Here is a 19,834-nt window from a genome sequence, read left to right on the forward strand (position 1 = left end):
AATGCTTGATAACGCTGTGATACCAGTGCTCCTTAAACTAAGTTGAGATTATTTGGTGCCATCGATGCCCCCTCTGTGCAACAGAACACAGCCCTTCCTATCTTGCACCATTCTCCCTGCTCTGCTGTGCTGAAGCCCAGAGCTGCAGCCACGGTGACAGCCCATCTTGTTGAGGGTCTTCCTTTCCATTGCTGTCCCTCTACTTTTCCAAACATGATGTCTTTTTTTTTTTCCTAGCTACCACTAAAGCTTTAGGAAAATAACCTGTCTCATGTCATCTCATCTTTTTAAAAGGAAGGGTAGCAGATATTAGTCTTAAAATAATCAAACAAGGGAGCTCTGGTGGCCTAGTGGCAGACGCTGCACTGCAATCCCAGAGGTATGTGGTTCAAATCCACCAGATGCTCTGCTGGAGAAGGAGGAAACAATCTCCTCCTGTACCAGTCAGATCTGATTTGATGATACACGTAAAAATAATACAATGAAAAAAAATAATCAAACGAAGATTAATTAGAAAAATGTTCATCCTCCCATACACTAAAAGGAGGAAAGATCTGCATGGGCCCAAGGACCCTTGGTAAAACCTTTGTCTTTAAGAGCTTACCTTTTTCCTCTTTTATCTAACAGAAAGTTCAGTAAGCAAAATAATTGGATTGACACTTGTCTGGTGCCCCCATTTAAATAGCAAAATTACATCTAGAAATATATGCAAGCAGATTTTACCAGTAAAACTTTTTTTGTATTAGAAACATTTATATATATTTTTAAAACTTTGGCAAAAGGAAGACAGATAATCTTTAAGAACAGTGATATAATAAAAGTTTCTTTTGTTCTGGTCTTTGGTTGTGTCCTTTAATGGCACTGGATCGCCTCTAGGACTATGTCGGATCCTTGAGGGTTTGTAACAGGATTGGGTTTTGGATTTTCCACAGTGTAACAGTTTTCCTTTGCACGTGTGTGTGTGTGTTTCCCCAGCCTCTCCGCCAGCACTCTGTCCATGTCTTCTGGGAGCAGCCTAGGCTCCTTGGCATCCAGTCGAGGTTCTCTGAACACTTCCAGCAGAGGGTCACTCAACTCACTCAGCTCCAGTGAGCTCTATTACAATAGCCAGGGTGATCAGCTCGACATGGACTACCAGTACAAACTGGACTTCCTTCTGCAGGAGAAAGGTGGTTACATTCCTTCCGGACCCATCACCACCATCCACGAAAACGAAGTGGTCAAATCCCCCAACCAGCCTGGCCAGAGTGATCCCTGCGGTGCAGCATCCACAGCATCTGGCCACACTCCCCCACTGACTGAGGTCCCCAAGTCCGTGACATCCCTCTCCTCCAGATCCTCCCTTTCTTCCTTGTCACCGCCTGGTTCCCCCCTGGTTTTAGAAGGCACATTTCCCACCTCTTCCCATGACACCCCTCTCCAGTTCACTGCTGACTTTGAAGACTGTGAATTGAGTAGCCATTTTGCAGACATTGGCCTCGGTGAAAATCAAATATTGCTGGATTCTGATTCAGGAATAGCGTCCAGGTCTTTTTTAGAGGAGAAAGACCTTAATGAATGTTCTCGAGAGCCATTATATGAAGGAACTACAGGTAAGTGGAATCCTTTGCTTTCTTATATTCTCTCTTAGTAATTATAAGAAGGATTATTGGACATCATCTAGGTAGAGCATTGACTTGGTAAAAAAAAATATGATTCTTCCTTCTGTTTATTCATTATGGCTTCATTTGAGAAAGAAGTTTTTAATGATGCACCTCATCATTTTTCTTTCTGAGATAACTGCCTTCCTGTGATATTGGAGTTGATAGTTAAGTCCAACAGTCCTCTGTGTGTGGCAGCTTACTGGGAACATATTTTGTGAACATACTTCATGTTTCCAAGTAGATTCTGGTCTGAAATAGCAAGACTTTCTTTCAAATTTGGCCTAAAATAGATTAAAACCAAAGCAATTAGCATATCAGCTAATTAGTACCAGGGTTCAATGTTTCGATAGCTCAGGGAATTCTATATAAATACAATTTTTGTTTCGTGCCAGGCTCTTCCCTTTCTGCTCCAAGTTAATTTGGAAAAAGCATGTTTCCACATACAGTATTGCTCTGCCATCTTCTGGCCACCATTTTAGTTGCAGCCCAAGGAAGTACAACCACTGCCTGTGTACTCCCCAACAGTAACAGAAGAACATTTCATTTTTTTTCAGTTGTATTTCTTTTGTGAGGCAGAAATTTTTAGTATATTAGATCACTTCTGACAAATGCTCTTAGGTATCTGAGGATGTTGAATGTTCTGTCTTAGAGCTGGCTTGAGATGAAATACGACATGAAAGCTCAGCATTGGTCCTTTACAGGTCTATTTGGGTTGCTTTGTGTTTGCATAGAATACTGTCAGCCTCTGTACATTGTAGTGACCATTTCTTAATATCAGTCATTTGAAGTTGGAATTCTGTCAGCTCCTGGGTGGTCCCGAGGCTCTTGAGACCCCTGACCTGCAGGACTCTGCAGTTTCATTGCCCCACTTACACCTACATCTGCTGCTCTGTCTGTCCATTATGCCTTTTTTAGGAAACCGGTGTTTATGACGCTTCTGGAAAGTTGTTTTTACGCTTTTAAATACATAGAATATTAGAAAACCACTGTTAGTGAGTCACACTAAGGAAAAATGCATCCAAATCTTGATCACAGGTATTATTTCCATGTGAAGAGAATTAAACTTGTTCAGGCTGTGTGCTCTTCCAGTCCCTACCAACTGGTCAGGCTTCACATGGGGTCCAGCCTTCATGTGGGAGTAGTGGCTCCCTGTTTAGATCACGATTCGTGTCCCTCAAAGTCTTTTGCAGGTGAAGTCACTTTCCTTTCATATAAATATTGCTCTCCAGCACCAGTCCCTGCTGCATGATAGACACCAAGTTGGAATAACTACGAAGTCCTTCCACAGTCAGTCTCTGTCATTGTCAAAGTCAATTTCAGACTGCTGTGCTTATTCCTGGGGGTAATCAATAAATCATGTCATCACCTTCACCCCTCACAAAGGGGGCTGGGCGGAGAGGAGGCACTTCATCATCAAGGAAAAAGCACTCACTGCCAGAAATAAAAGGGAAAATGCAGCAATCAATCCTGTAATCTGAAGCCTTAAAACTTAAACATCTTAACAAGATGTAAAGTCACGACTCAGAAGGGGGGAAAAATGCATACCAACACTGATCCAGCTCGCTCACTGAGGATGAAAGAACTCCACAGGCTTGCAGCTTATTACAGGACGAATGCGGCTTAAATGAATGCTCCTTGCTCACCGCAGGACACTGGTGTATGAATAAGAGTTGGAGATAAAAGTTAAGTGGCAGTTGGTGTTAAGGATTTAGTAGCACCAAAGTTTTGGGGATTTTTTTTTCCCCCAATGGTATTAGTTTGTGAGGAGTTCCTTCCTATAAGTTAAAGATTTCCCCCTCTTTAATTTTTATAGAAATAGTAGCACAGAAGATGTAGAAAGGTGGGTGTGGAGTGAAGGGGAAAGCTAAAAAGGTGGGGAAAAAACCTCTTCTTGCTATTGAGCTTTCCACCACAGAAACATTTCTCATACTTGAAAGAGGCATATAATTTCTTGTCTGCAGATGATCTGGTTTAATACCAGTTGCCTTTGAGTTCACTCTGACTCAACCCCATGTGTGTCAGAGTAAAACTATGCTTCACAGGTTTATTGCTGTGGATTTTCTAATGTGGGTCACCAGGTCTTTCTTTCAAGGTTCCTCTGGGTGGACTTGAACCTGTGACCTTTCAGCTAGTAGTTAAGCTTATTAACATTTACACCACCCAAGCACTCCTGGGTGCATGGTGACTTCAGTGTATGCTTAAAAGAGAGACAGGAGGTCAGCAAGTTTTTGTGTAATATTCCTTTCCCTAAAATATTTCAGGACAATGAGAAAGATGACTTTTTTACCAAATAATGGCTGCAAGTGTCTTAGGAGTTCAGGTCTGTAGCTACTAGAATCCCCAGAATCTTATAATTCATAGTATTTTGAATTGCTCCCCTCTATTTATTTTAGGGGTGGCAGCTTTCATTTATTTAGTTGGAATTTACTTTCTGACAAATCAGCATATATATTTTATACTTAATTTTTCCTTGTAAAAAAAGCATAGTCAGCAATATCGTTCTCCTTCCATAGATGTGGAAAAAACATTACCAAGAAGAAGACATTTGCTTGGAGAGAAGACAGCGTGTGTGTCTGCTGCTGTGTCTGATGAGTCTGTGGCTGGAGACAGTGGTGTCTATGAAGCTTTTGTGAAGCAGTAAGAACCAGCAGATGTAGTGTTTTTGGGTTTTGGTCTGCCGTGGAGCTCTCCAGGGCTGCACCTGGGGTTCAAATGTGCTGCTCCCCTTAGTTCACTCTTTATAGTAGTGAGGGCTTGAGCCATTAGAGAAATGCTGTAACTGAAAATATCTGTATACAAAAGAGGGCAGTGTGGGGAGAGCTGAGTTCAACCTCTCCTAACTCCTCAAAGGGGAACTGCCACCATCATCAACGTCCATAGTATAAAACTGATCCCTGTAAGGTCAGACATGACATATCGCCAACCCCCAACACTCTTGCATCTACTTCTACTAATCACTGGATTTGAAATTTGTTGCCAGTTACTCACAGACTTGAATTTACTCACAGTTGTGGGATTTATTAAGGAAGTAGGTTGGCAGGTTGGGATGGCAAAGGATATCACACAGTGAAATTCCAGGCATGGTGAACAGCAATCCGAAGCCAGGTTAATAGCAAGATGCAGCTTCTCGGTCAATAAGTCAAAGTCTAGGTTCAGTCCAGCAACGCAGATGCAGGAAACTTTTGGTTTCCTCAGTCTTCCAGCAAGCTTTATCTCATAGGATTCTGAAGTCTGTTCTACCTTCTGTCATCCAGCAAGCAAAACCTTTATCTCCAACTGCAGGGCTCCATCATGCTACACCTCACCAGAGTCTCCACACAGGTCAGCTCTCACTCTTGTTGACCTCATAGCTGATGTTGATGTGGAAGACGCTGATCAGTGACAAACCATGTGTCCACATTTGTGACAGCTGGAGACCACACTCCCAGGGGCGCTAAGGATGATGGGTGAAGGCTCAAAAATTCACTTTACTTACACATTCCTACCTGGCCATGTGGTCAACTCTATGGCAATGGAGAGAAAAAGTAAAAAATCCAGATTCCACACAGTGAAATGCTGTAGAAATTGGTGGACTCAACTCCTTTGAGATGTAAAACTTTAGTTTAATGGGCATGTTTGGTGTGGTTAGTCAGTGCCTCTTGGCACATGACGCTTCCCATGCATATTTCTGGAAACTTAGACTCTGTAGCTGCCAGGATAATGGTAACATCAGAAATTCCTGCTCATAGGCAGACCTTGAAAAAACTTAAGTATGCTTACCAGGCTCCCAAAAGGTTATAGGAGTGCTTTTAGTTCCATTTTCCCTTCAAAATCATTAAGTGGGAAAAAAAGTAGCTATAATATCCAATATCCCTGCTAATAACATGTTCCCCTGCTGCCTGTACCTAGGCCTAGTGAAATGGAAGACATTGTGTATAGTGAAGAGGATGTAGCCATTGTGGAGACTGCCCAGGTGCAGATCGGACTCAGGTAAAGGATGCTGGTGGGGGGTATGGGGGTGGTGAGTGTCAGCTTTAAACCAAGGCACCTCAGCATCCCTTATCTTACTCAGTTTTCTTTTGACAGATACGATGCAAAAAGTTCAAGTTTTATGGTGATTATAGCACAACTCCGAAATCTTCATGCCTTCTTGATACCTCACACTTTGAAAGTGTAAGTAAAATCAGTGAAACAACAGAACAATTGAAAATTTCACATGTAAAATAATTTTGCATTATAGCTAAGGGGTTGACTAAAACAAAGATGTGAGAGAGACATAGCAGAGCTGATCATCTCTAAATTAGTAAGATTTGAAGAGGGAAGTATGAGGATAGCACAGTGGATTCTCGTCTTTATTTCAGTTGATTTAAAAGGGGGAACCAAGATTTGGTGGTGGTTTTGTGGGTTGTTTTTTTTTCTCCTTTTAGTCAATCAGAAATTTAGTATAATTTGGGAGCCTGGAGCCTGGTTGCCTGGAATGTAAAATTTACATTCCCCCCGCCATAATAATTCACATGCATCAGTTCTTTTGCATGTGCATATAGTGATTAAAATATTGTGGCTTGGGTGGCTCACCTTTGACCTCAAAGGAAAGTCTTTAACATGTTAAAAGGTATCTTTTGCACCAGATCTGTACAATGCAGTGTACTGTTTGCTTTCTTCCCTTCCCTGCTCATTGGTTGTGGGTCCAAGGACAACTCTCGAAAGCAGTGGCTCCTGATCCACTAAGTTTTGAATTTTTAGTTCTATAATTAATATTCCGTTTTTGAAATTAATATTCATGTAAAGTCCAGAAGTAATATGATAATCCTCAGTTCTGCATTTGAGTTTAGAGTTTTTATAATTTGAGAAAGGTCTCTTAGCTTATAAATTATAGAGAGACTTGAGAAGGAAGGTAACTTCGTGGGTGTTCTCTTTCTGGGATTTAAAGAAAAAGACTATTTTCAAGAATTTTATGCCCTTATATGTAGTATATGCTCAGATGAAGTAATATTAGACATTATTCTTTTTCTATAGCAGTTATCTGAACTGTAAAAAACAGAACTTTCTTAATGTGGTTTGTAATAGCTGAGACTTCCAAGATCCTAGATAATGATATTTTTGAACTGTTATTTCATCTGTTCTATATTTTCTTGACAATATGCTGCTTAGTTGTTCTCCCTCACCCCCAGTAGGATAATATATTCCATTCCTGGCAGCATCTGTCATGTAATAAATACTTAAGGATGAGGCATCACCAGTATCTGGTTTGTTTCTGTCCTCCCAGGCTCAGAAAGAACTGTTTCATCAAGGCTCTGTGGGTCAGATAGAAAGTGAGAGTTGTCTGCCTCACTGGTTTCTCACCTTGGCCTTTTCTGCAGCACTGTGGTGGGCACAGGCAGTAGTGAGTGGGTGCCAGGTCTTTGCCTTTTTAGTGATACAGCAGCATGGTGGACTCTGGACTAAGTGTGGATCCATTTAGACACGAGTGCTTAGGCTGACAATGAACTCCATGTTGTTCTTGCAGATAATTTCAAACGATAGCTATGAATTCAATGTAATTGAAGCACCTGCAGAATCCATTGTAATCTTGTTCTTTGCAGCTATTTTAGAGTTGCTGTACTTCCCTCCTCAACTGATGTTAGCTGTCTGTTTCGAACAAAAGTCCATCCAGCCACAGAATCTGTTTTGTTCAATGATGTCTTCAGAATGGCCATTTCACAAACAGCCTTACAGCAGAAGACGCTGAGAGTGGATCTTTGCTCTGTCACTGCACACCGTAGGGAGGAGTGCCTGGTAGGGTTTTTTATCTCACTATCATTATCAATTACACTCTTGAACATTCTAAGACTGTTTCCTAGTTACTAGTGTTCCAGCTCTGATGTGCATGGTAACTCTGGACACAGCCAATGATGGTTTCATTTTCCCCCCTGTAAATTAGTAATATAATTATTATAAATTATAAATACTAATTTCTGTTCCTTATTCTCTTTAAAATCTGCTTTTAAATTCTAGATTTATGTGAAAGCTACTTTCTCTTTTTACTTTTTGACTAAGAAGGACTTTTACCCTTATTATGGCTAGTGCTTACGCAGTACTTATTATCTCTAATGCTAAGAATTATGGTGTTTTGTATGCATTATCTCATTTAAGCCTCATGAGAATCTTATGAGAAATGTATGACTATCCTATTTTCTGGCAGTAAACATATCAGGTATCCCCTGGGCCAGGTATCAAGGCAAGGGGGCAGGCACTTAGGATCTCCTCCTGCCGGGCTGGCGATTGCCAGGGCCTCCTTTGGGTGGTGGGCTCATTGGGTCTCCCCTGGCAGGGCAGGTGGTGAGGCAAGGCAAGGCCTGATGGTTGCCAGGGCTTCTGAGATGGACTGGCATTGGCTACTTGGAATGATCTACTTTGCTGGGAATGAAAAATGAGGTTGCGTTCATAGTAAAAAAAGATCATTTCTAGATCTACCCTGAAGTATAATGTTGTGAGTGACAGGCTAATACCCTTACACTTACAAAGAAGACCTGTTAATACCACTGCCATTCAAATATATGCATCAACAACTAACGCCAAAGAAGAGGAAATAGATTTCTACCAACTTTTGCATTCTGAAATAGATCGAACATGCAACTAAGACTCATTAATAATAATTGACCACTGGGATGCGAAAGTTAGAAACAACGCTGAGATGGAATGATAAAATTTTGTATAATCAGTAATTTATTAATTGCAAATACTTTTGAAAAATGAAAATACACAGATCTCACCTGATGGCCAACACAGGTATCAGATTGACTACATCTGTGGAAAGAATTGTTGAAGAAATTCAGTATCAGCTGTGAAAACAAGGCCGAGTGCTGACTGCAACAGACCATCGACTACTACTGTCCAAGTTCAAATTGATGTTAAAGAAAATACAAACAAATTCCTAAGAGCCAAAAAACAACCTTGAGTCTATCCTACCTGAATTTAAAAACCATCTCAAGAACAGATTTGAGGGCTTGAACATTAAAAAATGAAGAAAACCAGATGAGCTGTGGGATAATATCAAGGATGTGTCATTCATGAAGAAAGCAGGTCATTACAAAGACAGAGGAGGAAGAAAGGAATCAAATGAATGGCAGAAAGGACCCTGAATATTGCACTAGAACACTGAGAAGCCAAAACAAGGGGAAGAAATGATTAAAAAGTTAAAGATTTCAGAAGGCTGCTTGTGAAGACAAAGCATTCTAGCAAAATATGCAAAGAGCTGAAGTCAGAAAATCAAAAGAGACAAACTCACTTGGCAAGGAATAGGCACAGTATGATGAGAATTTGATGAGACCTGCTAATTAAAGGCATTGATTTTAAAAAAGTAAAAAAATTTAAAATATCACTGATCAATTGTACTTAATTATTTGAAATTTAATATATATGAATGATTGTATTAAAGCCAGTCTTAAAAATTTGCGAGTGCATTATATTATGGGGCTTTTTAACTCTCAGACAAGCTCATGCAGTATTCTTTACTTAGAAGGATCAAGTACTAATTTAAATCTTTCTTCTTTTGTTTTCTTTGCCTTCATGTAGGCAGGAACTCAGATCAGCCTGGCAGATTTGCCATTTTCCAATGAGATTTTCACTCTATGGTATAACTTGCTTCCTTTCAAGCAAATGTCTTGCACAAAGAATGAAGGAGAAACTGAGGACTCAATATTTCAACCGGACAAGCCATCTGTAGACGCTATAGACTTGGTGAGTTTAAAAAAAAAAAAAGGTCATTAAAACTGAATGAAATATGAAATGCTTTGGTAGCAGTGTGGTTTTGTGTATTTTCTTGATTCTTTTCTCCCCTCCCATCCAATTACTTTCCCCTACTTCTCTAAAAGAAAAGGAAAGAAAGAAAGAAAAAAAAAAAGATAATTTTCAGCTTTATTTCAAGTAAACCAAAAAATTCAAACTCATTGAGCCATTGAGTCAGAACCAACTCATAGTCGACCCTTCCGCAGGTTTTCAGAGCTTGCAGATCATACGGGAGGAAATGATCATCTTTCTCCTGAAAAGCCACTGGTAGATTTGAACCAGCAGAGAGGCGCCACCTCTAGGTTAGCAGCACAACTCCCCGCCCACTAAGCCATCAGAGCTCTCGCAGCTACCTAAGTTGTGAGTCTGTCTGCTCTGACTTGACAGCAATGACATTTTTGTTTCAAGTATCATTTATAATTGGATAATTCTCTTCTACTTTCATAAAAATAATATATAAGAAGACTTGGTTTAAGTAGCCATATAGAAAACCTGATTTAAATTCATACTGTCAGACATTTGTTTCCATATTTGATTCCTCTGGCAGACTATACATATGGATCTCATACTTGACAAATTTGTTATAAATAAAACAAAATTAACATACTTGGGCATGTTGCTAGGGGGCACTGTTCCATGGAGAGGGATATGATGCTGGGAAGGGGGGAGGGTTGACAAAGGAGATGAAGACCCTCGACCTGGTGGATTGACATGTTCGCTGGTACAGTGGACTCTTTTATGTCAGGAAGTGTGAGGATGGCACAGGACAGAACAGGGGTCAGATATTTTGTTCATAGGGTCACCATGAGTCTTACTTAACGCCACCTAACAACAAAACAGAATAATCTTCATTTGTCTATTTGTGACATCAATCTTCCCAAATATTTTCTTTTTTAAATTTTTTTCATTAATTTTAATGAACGTTTACAGAGATTTTGGATTTCCATTCATTCATTGTTGCGTTTTTCTTCCTGACCACCCCTCCCCCCCATTTTGCTCTTCTCTTTGAAAGTATAAGAAAAATTCTTTCTTTGGTATCCCAAATATTTTCTACTAAAAAGTTTGTGCCAGCCAACATTTGGACTTCATTACTTGAAAAATATACAAGGGAGCCCTTTGTGAAAAAACAGCTCTAATTGTATTTGTGGTCATTGTTAGTGAGTTCATGTTGATTTTAGATTATCTGTGAAGTAGCCCTTTGTGAAAAAACAGCTCTAATTGTATTTGTGGTCATTGTTAGTGAGTTCATGTTGATTTTAGATTATCTGTGAAGTTTACTAAACAAGAGATAACTAAACTGCGATGATTTATTGATCATTTACTGTGTGCAAGAAGTTATATTGAATCTTGTGAATCGAGAGAGAGGAACAGATGGCTAATTCAGTGGTAGACACTAAAGACACACAAGATGGGGAAATGTGGTCTTTTCCCCACTTCTTTACTTTTGGAGAATGACCCACCTTGCTCTCTGGGATGGATCTTTCCTAATAAAACTCTCCTTAGATTCTCCTTAGAGTCACCTTAGAGGGAAGGGGGAAAAAGGAGATACTCATATTTATCTTCTTAACACTTTTATTGTAATGTAATCCACTTATTGTACTATCTATCACTTTAAAGCACAGAGTTCTCCCATTTAAAACATATTATTTAATGAGGGGTTTTTGTATATTAACAAAGCTGTGCAATCATCCCACAATCTCATTGTAGAATATTCTGATTGTCTCAGAAAAAATTCCAGTAGCCTTTAGGAGTCACTTCATATTCTCCCCATTACCTCCCACCACCAGCCCCAGGCAACAAATAATCTTCAATTCTACACTGGAAATTCATGTGCAAATCTTTATCTTACTGTATTTTCATTTATCTTGGGTATATTCATAGGAACGGAATAGCTGTAACTCTATGTTCAACAGTTTATGAAACAGTAAAACTATTTTCCAAAATGTTTGTACTATTTTATGTTTACACCAGCAGTGTATAAAGATTGTAATTTCTACATACCCTCAAAGCACTACATCATTGTACTAAGGGTGAAGTGATACCTTCACTGCGGTTTTGATGTGCACTCTTGAATAACTAAGTTGAGCATATTTTCATGTTCTTATTTAGCCATTAGTAGTTAATCTTCTACTGTTTATTTAAAAAGTGTCTATAGAATTTTATTATGCATTCTTTATGTGTTCTTAGTACAAGTTCCCTATTAGACAAATAATTTGCAGATGTTTTTTTGTAATTGTTTACTATCCTTTCACTTTAAGTGGATTATTTCCAATGGAGTTTTTCATTTATCTATTTTTTTTTTCTTTTGACTCGTATGCTTTTATTATCGCATCTAAGAAAATTTTGGGATAGTGCAAATTAGGTAAATGATAGTTTCCTTTTTATGTTTAGGTTTCTGGTCTATTTATGGTGTGAGGAAGGGGTACAGTATATTCTTTTGCAACTGTAACTATTCACTTGCCCCAGAATTACTTAACTACGGGAGAGATATTCTCTTCCCCATTATATTAAAAACATTTGTCAAGATTATTATTTGAAATAAACATGAAAGTTTATTTCAGTACTGTTTCAGATTCTTTTCCATTAATCTATATGTCTAGCTTAATGTTAGTACCACACTGTCAGTTACTGTAATCTGCATTGAAACAAAAAGTTGTGAGTCCTTCAAAGTATTTTTTCAAGATTGTTTTAGATTTAACGATTTTAAAATCATCTTCTGCATTTCTGGGGCGGGGGGTGGAGGGGAATCAAGCCATGGCTGGGATTTTGATGGATGCTGTATTAACCTGTAGATCAGTTTGGAATATTATCATGCTAACAAATATTCCAATTATTAATATGAAATATTTTTTACATATTTATGTTATCTTTCAAATTTTTGTGATTTTGAAAAGTCCAGTTAGCACACTTTTTGTTAAATTTATTTCTAATTTTTTTTTTTTTTAATTTTTGGTCTTAATGCCAACTCAAAAGCAGGTGGTTCAAATCCATTAGCTTCACCAGGGAAGAAAGGCAGTCATTTCCCATGTGATTTTTCACCTCTGAGATCTCACTGGCAAGTCAGCTGTGAGCTGGTTCTGACTTGATGGCACATAATAATTGTAAATGGAACTGTTTTCTTCGTTTCACTTTCAGATTGTTCATTGCTTCAACTGACTTATTATTATTATTTATTATTAATCTTATATCTTGCAAGTTTGCCAAAACTGTTAACTTGGTTCTGTTAGACTTACTCCTCATATATATCAAGTCTCCCAGTCTGACATTTTACATTTATGGCAATAGTAAAAATTCCAGTATACAACTGTTTGCATATAAATACAATGATGGGCATTGTGGCAATAGCTGCAAAGTGTCTCCGCCTCAGGCATCCTTCACCCACTCCACCATGTCCATCTGCTGCGTGATCGGAGCCAACCTCCATAGTAGACACACAGCCTCAAGTCAGATATACAGTCAGCACTGACCAGCAGGGATGTTTTCTGGGTTTCAGCTACTATGCAGCCTCAGAATTGCTGTAGGGTGGGAAGGGAAGAAAGAAAGAGCCATTGGAGAGGTGTTTAGAAGGGATGCTTGAGTTTAATGACTAAAGTGAATGGAACTAGCCCTGGAACCTTAGTGTTATTATTTCTAGGACCATATTTTTCTGTTTGAAAACAGAAAAACAAAAAACCCATTCACTAATTTTGCATGTAACAGACTTGTCTTTGGAACCTAAGCAGGTCAGTAATTGAAAACTGTGAAGTTTACTTAGTGACTTAAGATTTTCTGTATACAAAATCATGTCACCTACAAATAGATTTTTACTTTTTCCTACATCTCATTTCTTTTTTTTTTTTTCTCCTTTTGCCTAATTCCCTGATTTGTTTGGGAGCTCTGGTGGCCTAGTGGTAAGAAGCTGTGCTGCAATCCCAAAGATAAGTGATTCCCATCCACCAGCTGCCCTGCAGAAGAATGGGCAGTCTCTTGTACCGGACTGATTTACTGCCTCTGAAAACCTGCTGGAGGGTCAGCTCTGGGTCAATCCCAAGTTGATGGCACGTAACTCTAACAGTGCCCTCACTAGAAATAGTGCCAACTGACATCGTTGTCATGTTCCTGATCTGAGAGAGAAAATAAGATGTTGCTTTGGGTTTTTCAGATGCACTTTACTAAATGTGTTTCCAATTTTGCCTTTTTTTGTTGGATTTTAATAATTTTTTAACCTATTGATATCATTGGGACTTTACTCCTTATTACATTGATGATGTTGTGTGCCATCAAGTAGGAACCATAGCTGACCTCCAGTGGGTTTTCAGGAGTACTAAATTGTGCTGGAAGAGATTGCCCAGCTTTCTCCCATGCAGCAGCTGATGAATTCGTACCTTATGCCTTCAGATAGGCAGGGTATTCTTACCTGGTTTCCCCTGATGGTTTTAAATTTTTTTTCTTTCTGGTTTAAAAATATGTGTGCTTGCCTCCAGTGTTATGAATACGTTTTCCTATATTGTTTATAAAACATCTGTTGTTTTGCCTCTCAAATGTGTACTCATCTGAAAGGAATTTTTGTTTATGATTCTTGTTGTTTGCTGTTGTGTCAGAACCTAACCATTGCCGACCCTCCTGCGGGTTTTCAGAGGCAGTTAATCACATGTAAGGAGACTGCCCATCCTTCTCCCACGGAGCAGCTGGTGGATTTGAACCGTGTGCCTTCAGAATTGTTGGACAGCTTCTAACCACTAGGCCATCAGAGCTCCCTTTGGTTTATGGTATAGACACTTAAATTGAAACCCACTTGTCCTTGAGTCAGTGCAGCCCTTTAGGACAGAGTAGAACAGCAAGAATATAAATCTTTATTGAAACACACTGACACATTCTTCTCCCATGGAGTAGTTGGTGGGTTTTAACTGCTGACATTTTGGTTAACCTTGACCCCGTGCCACCAGAGGCTCCTGAAGTATGAGATAGGGGAGGTCCACAATTCCTTTAACTCATATGCTAGCAGGACCAGCAATATTTGTTATAAAGACCCATCTTTAATTGAATGTGGAAATATCTGCTCCTCATTTCTTTCAGAGCACATATACTTCCTAACATGCTACATTAAGAAAGGAGTTCTCAGGGCTGCCAGCCTTACAGTAGAGGTTGTGTAATAGGATATTTCTCCTACATAAGAGAAAAAAAGGACTCATCTTTCCCAAAGGCACTACATACAGTGTTAAGTTTGTTCTAATCATGTGAGATCTAACATGAGATCTGCTTCTGTTTTTCCTCATTACCATGGTTCTCTATTGTGCCAAAACTACACTTTTTGAAAGGAAAGGCTTTTAATAATCCAAAGTTGATTATAATTTACTCTTTTTTAATCAGTAATCTTTGTCAGTACTTTTTTTAAAATTTCTACTTTTCTTAACTTTTAAAATTATGCACACTACCCACTGTCACTGAGTAGGTTCCAACCATCTATCTCCCTCGGGCATCTTATGTTTCAAACTGTTACCCTTTTGGTTCTCAGCATAACTTATAACACAACGATGCCACCAAAACGTCGAATTTTGCTTTGGTAATAAATGTAATAAAATATTTTCCTACATCTCTCAGGATGATTATATGATTATCTCTTTTGTTATCCTACTGTGAGGCATTACACAATGAATTTTGAATGTGAAGCCATCCCTGGATTCATGAACTAAAACATACTTTATCATAGTATATTTTCTCTTTGATATATCTGTGGATTTGAGCTCTTGATTTTTTGTTTAGGGTTTTTTCCATTTTATTGGAAAGATTAATTTTTCATTTTCTTTTATCTGACCTTCCAATATAAACTTGAAAAGTATTTTCTTTTTAAAGATTTTTGCTGGAGTCTTTGTAAGATAGATGTTATTTCTTTCTTAAATATTTGTAAGAATTCTCAAGACAGTTTATCGGCTGAGCCTTTTGTATTCTTTCTAGAAGACAGCCCTTTTCAGTGTGGACCCTTCGAGTGAATTAAGCCCTATCAAAAAAATGATTTGAATTACTACTTTCTTAATTCTCCTAAGGATGGTACAGAGCTTATACTACTCTAGGTACATATGTGAGAATTTAATTCTTTACATATAATACATGCCTGAGGGCTTAATTTGCTCATAGAATCCCAGTTGAAAAGGGCTGATGAAATGTTTTTTAATTACAGATTTCCATTTCTTTATTAGCTATAGAACTGTTCAGGTTTTCTTGTCTCATAGCACTTTTAATAAACTGTTTACATAGAATTTTCACATTTTACCTAAATTTGTTACATAACATTTATTTTTATATGCTTATGTGTACAATCTTTGTTTTCTATTTTATTAAGCACTATTTAATTTTCTTTCTACTGTCTCTGAGTTTAATTTGCCATTCTTATTCTACTTTTGAGATGGTTGCTTTGACAACTGTTTTGTAATCATTTTGTTTCCTACTATATGCATTTAAGCAGAAAAACCTTAAAATACTAAACCCATTTTCGTTGGGTTGGTTGGGATTCCTAGCCACACGGCAGTCAGAGTAGAAATGCCTCCATGGGATTTTCAAGGTGGTAAATCTTTATAGTGGTAATGATCTGCACTTCAATCCCAAAGGCACATGGTTCGAATCCTCCAGTTGCTCTGCAGAAGAAGGAGGGCAGTCTCCTTCGATGCAGTGAACTGCCTCTGAAAACCCACTAGAGGGTCAACTATGGGTCACTTCTGACTCAATGATATACAACAAAACAAATCTTTACAGAAGCAGATTGTCTCATCTTCTCCTGGGAGAGGTTGGTGGTTTTAAAGGGCCGACCTTTCATGGTTAACAGCTAAATGCTTTAGCCATGGCACCATCATTCCCTTTGAACACTGCTATCGTGGCTTTTTCAAAAATAATTCATTCAGGCAAAATGACGTTAAAAAGTAGTTTTTAATCTCCATTGTGATTTCTTCTTTGATCCATGAGGGGGTTTTTTGTTTGTTTCATTCTGGTTTGGGGGGAGGTTTTGGTTGTTGGTTGTTTTGATTTGGTTTGATTTTTTGTTTAGCTTAATTACCAATAAGTTAGACATTTTCTGGTTCTCATTCTGCTGTTGATTTCTACTTTTATTTCACTTGTTTTCAGATAATAGTGGGCATGCTGTTTAATTTCACAGACTGTTGAGACTTGTTTTTATGACTTAGCATATGGTCAGTTTTGTTGAACTGTAATGTGTTCCTGAAAATAATACATATTTTACTTGTATGCCAAGTTTTGTTAAATTTTGTTTTTCAGATCTTATAAATTGCTACTGATTTTTCATTGTGCTTGTTTTGATGTTGTGTACCAGTGAGTTACAACTGACTCATAGCTGACCCTCCAGCAGGTTTTCAAAGGTAGCACATTATACAGGAGGAGATTCCCCTTGAGAAGAATGGGATGCCAGAGCACCTGATTGTGCTCATGTGAAACGTGTGCTTGGACCAGGAAGCAGTCATCAGAACAGAGCAAGAAAAGACTGCATGTTTCACAATCAGAAAAGAAGTGCGTAAGAGAGGGATCCTGTCTCCATACCTTTTCATACTCTGTGTGGAACAGATCATTCAGGAGGCTGGACTTTTTGAGGAGGAATGTGGCATCAGAATTGGAGGAAGACTCATCAACAACTTAACGTTATGCAGGTGATACAGCCTTGCTTGCTGAATCTGAGAAGAGCCTGAAGCATTTGCTGCAGAGGGTCAAGAACTGTAGTCTGCAATATGGATTGAAGCTCAATTTCCAGAAAACAGAGATTCTTAGCACTGGGCCAATTGGTAGCATCATGATAGATGGAGAAGAGACATTGTTAACAATTTCACCTTGCTTGGCTACACAATCTACACTCTTCACAGCAGTCAGGAAATCAAAAGATGAATTGTGCTGGGGGTATCTGCTGTCAGGGACCTTTCTAGAGTGCTAAAGAGCAACGATGTCAGTCTAGAGATGAAGGTACACCTGATCCAGGCCATGGTCCTCACAGTTACCTGTTACTTATCAGAGAGCTGGACAGTGAACAAAGAGGATAGAGTAAGAATTGATGCCTATTCAGTTGTGGTGCTGGAAAAGAATATTGAACATCCCATGGACTGCCAAGAAAACTAACAGGTCTGTCCTGGCAAGAGTCAAACCAGGCTGCTCCTTGAAGGCAAGGCAGCACATCTTAGTACTAAGCCACCAGAGCTCCCTGTTTTAGTGGCTAAGCATCTCATTTTGCTTCTTAGCATTTTACCTTGTACATGTGTACTTTAATAGTAGATGACTGAGTGAGAATATCACACAGAATATTGGTTTTATTCCATTTTAGTCTTCCCATCTTCCCATGACACTGCCATGGTTCTGAGCCGCCAAAGTCTGTTTGGTGTCTGTTAAGACTGTATGCCCCACTACTAGATTTTCAAATGTTCCTGAGGGAAAAGAGTAACATTGATGTACTCAATGAGTAACAAGATTTCACATCATTAAATTTTCTTTCTGTCAGGACTCTTGACCTTCTAGTCCTGAGCGCCTCTGTAGCTCTTCAAACTCAGAAACTCATTGCTGTCAAGTTAAAACCTACTAATTGCTGAGCTCCTGTGGAATTTTGGGATCTATAAACCAGAAAAGGGGTGGATTGCCCATCTTTCTCCTGTGGTATATTGGAACTAGTAGAAACACACCACCATTGGCTCAGCAGTGCAACTGTCTTTGACTGTGTCATCACCTGCTCTTAGGTGCTTTGAAATAGCTACAGTAGAAAGGAGAATACTGTTTGGTTTTTGCTTGTTATTTTGTGCCCTTCCATTTTCACGTTTGTTCTCAGCAAAAGAACTGGATCTAATGGAAAATCCTTTTTAACAACTTAAAGTATAAGTTCCGTCTAATAAATTTTAAGAATAATTTCTCAATGCATATGATACTAATTCTTACATGTCACATTGTCTAGGATGCAGTATCCGCTTTACTTGCAAGAACATCAGCTGAGCTACTGGCTGTGGAACAAGAGTTAGCACAAGAAGATGATGAAGAGGAGGAACCGGGGCAGGAAGAAGAGCCAAGGGTTCCACATGGAGATTGGTAAAGCAGTTGGTCCTTTTGCTGTGGTGAATTCAAAGACAACTTGTTTAGTTTCTTATACTTTGAAGGGAAACTTTACATAGGTTCATATCTGACTTCAATAGTATTTGGGTTCAAGGAGTTTGCAGCTAGTTGTCTGTCCTTTGTCAACAGCGGGTTAAAATAGGTAGTAGCAAGATTAATGGGCAAAATGTACATTAGTGAAAAGTCTTTATTGCTTCAGTAATCTGTAACACTACTTTCTGAGATTTTTTTAAAAAGTCTGATTTGATCATGTTAGAGTATTAGGCAAATGGATAGACTCTCTTTTTTCTTTAAACCACAAAAAATGTCATTTGTTGTTGCTCTTGTTGGGTACCATTGAGTGGGAACCAACCCATAGTTGACCCTCTGGCAGGTTTTCAGGGACAGTTACTCTCATGGGAGGAGATTGCCCATCCTTCTCCCACAGAGCAGCTGGGATTGGAATGCAGCTTCTTGCAAAGAGGCCACCAGAGTTCCCCTAAAAGTATCATTTAGTTTGTTCTGGTCTCATCTCTTGTCTATACTTCATCTTTTAAAAAGAGAATAGTTATTGTGTCTTGTTCAAATTTATTTATGTATAAAGAACTTTCCTGTTTTGCATTTTTTTCCTGGAAAAAACAAAAAAGCCTTATTTTCGAAGGCTTATTTTCGAAGTATATATAAACCACTTAGTTTAATTTTCTGTATATGGATTCTTAAGGTGTTCTCTTTAAATTTCAGTACACATGTGACTGTGCAGATAGAGCATACAGGGTGTATATGACTTTTTATAAGCTCCTTAGCAAGATACTAATACAGTTGTGGACATTTAAAAGAAAAAATTTACTACAGTATTATTAAAAGATACAGATGTACTTTGCCCTTATCAGAAGTTCTTTATAGTAAATCAAAAGTTCATTTTAGTTAATATTGAAAAAATAAACGTGACAGTGATTATAAGGGTTAACATAGTGTCTCTCATCATCTTGCATGTAAAGTACAGCTTATTTTACACACAATACAAAAATTAAACTTAGTATGTATTGAAAAATGTTGTATGAGTATGTTACCCATTGTTGATTCCCGCTGGAGATCGATCATTTTATGGCTAGGCATTTCATAACATGTAAGTCACCAACTACTATTAAAACTTACAGTTATCAGTGGAAAACAACAGAAAAGGACAAGAAGACTCTTCAAAGCATGTGATCTTCTACACTAACCTTGTATTTCACTTCCTTCTAAATATAGTATAGATTATAAACCACACTGTATTTTATATTCTGGAACACCACTTGTAAGGTAACTGAAGTAACTGAACATCTATTATGAATTTTGTTACGATGACATCATCTGGCTTTTAGAGTCTTTTGATAGTTTAGTAGTAAATTGCTCTCACT

General features: G+C 38.4%; 1 protein-coding gene across 1 annotated transcript in view; it reads left to right on the top strand.

Moving 5' to 3' along the window:
- The window catches only part of WWC2 (WW and C2 domain containing 2), a 295,272-nt gene that overhangs the window by 250,918 nt on the left and 24,520 nt on the right, over positions 1–19,834 (top strand). The window contains exons 11-17 of the mRNA XM_006882228.1: positions 976–1,592; positions 4,157–4,280; positions 5,532–5,612; positions 5,709–5,795; positions 7,205–7,397; positions 9,177–9,341; positions 18,301–18,431. Of these exons, the coding sequence (XP_006882290.1) occupies positions 976–1,592; positions 4,157–4,280; positions 5,532–5,612; positions 5,709–5,795; positions 7,205–7,397; positions 9,177–9,341; positions 18,301–18,431 (1,398 nt within the window). The remainder of the gene's footprint in view (positions 1–975; positions 1,593–4,156; positions 4,281–5,531; positions 5,613–5,708; positions 5,796–7,204; positions 7,398–9,176; positions 9,342–18,300; positions 18,432–19,834) is intronic.

Source organism: Elephantulus edwardii, unplaced genomic scaffold (assembly GCF_000299155.1).
Source record: "Elephantulus edwardii isolate Elephantulus edwardi_28Jun2011 unplaced genomic scaffold, EleEdw1.0 scaffold00018, whole genome shotgun sequence".
NCBI lineage: Eukaryota > Metazoa > Chordata > Mammalia > Macroscelidea > Macroscelididae > Elephantulus > Elephantulus edwardii.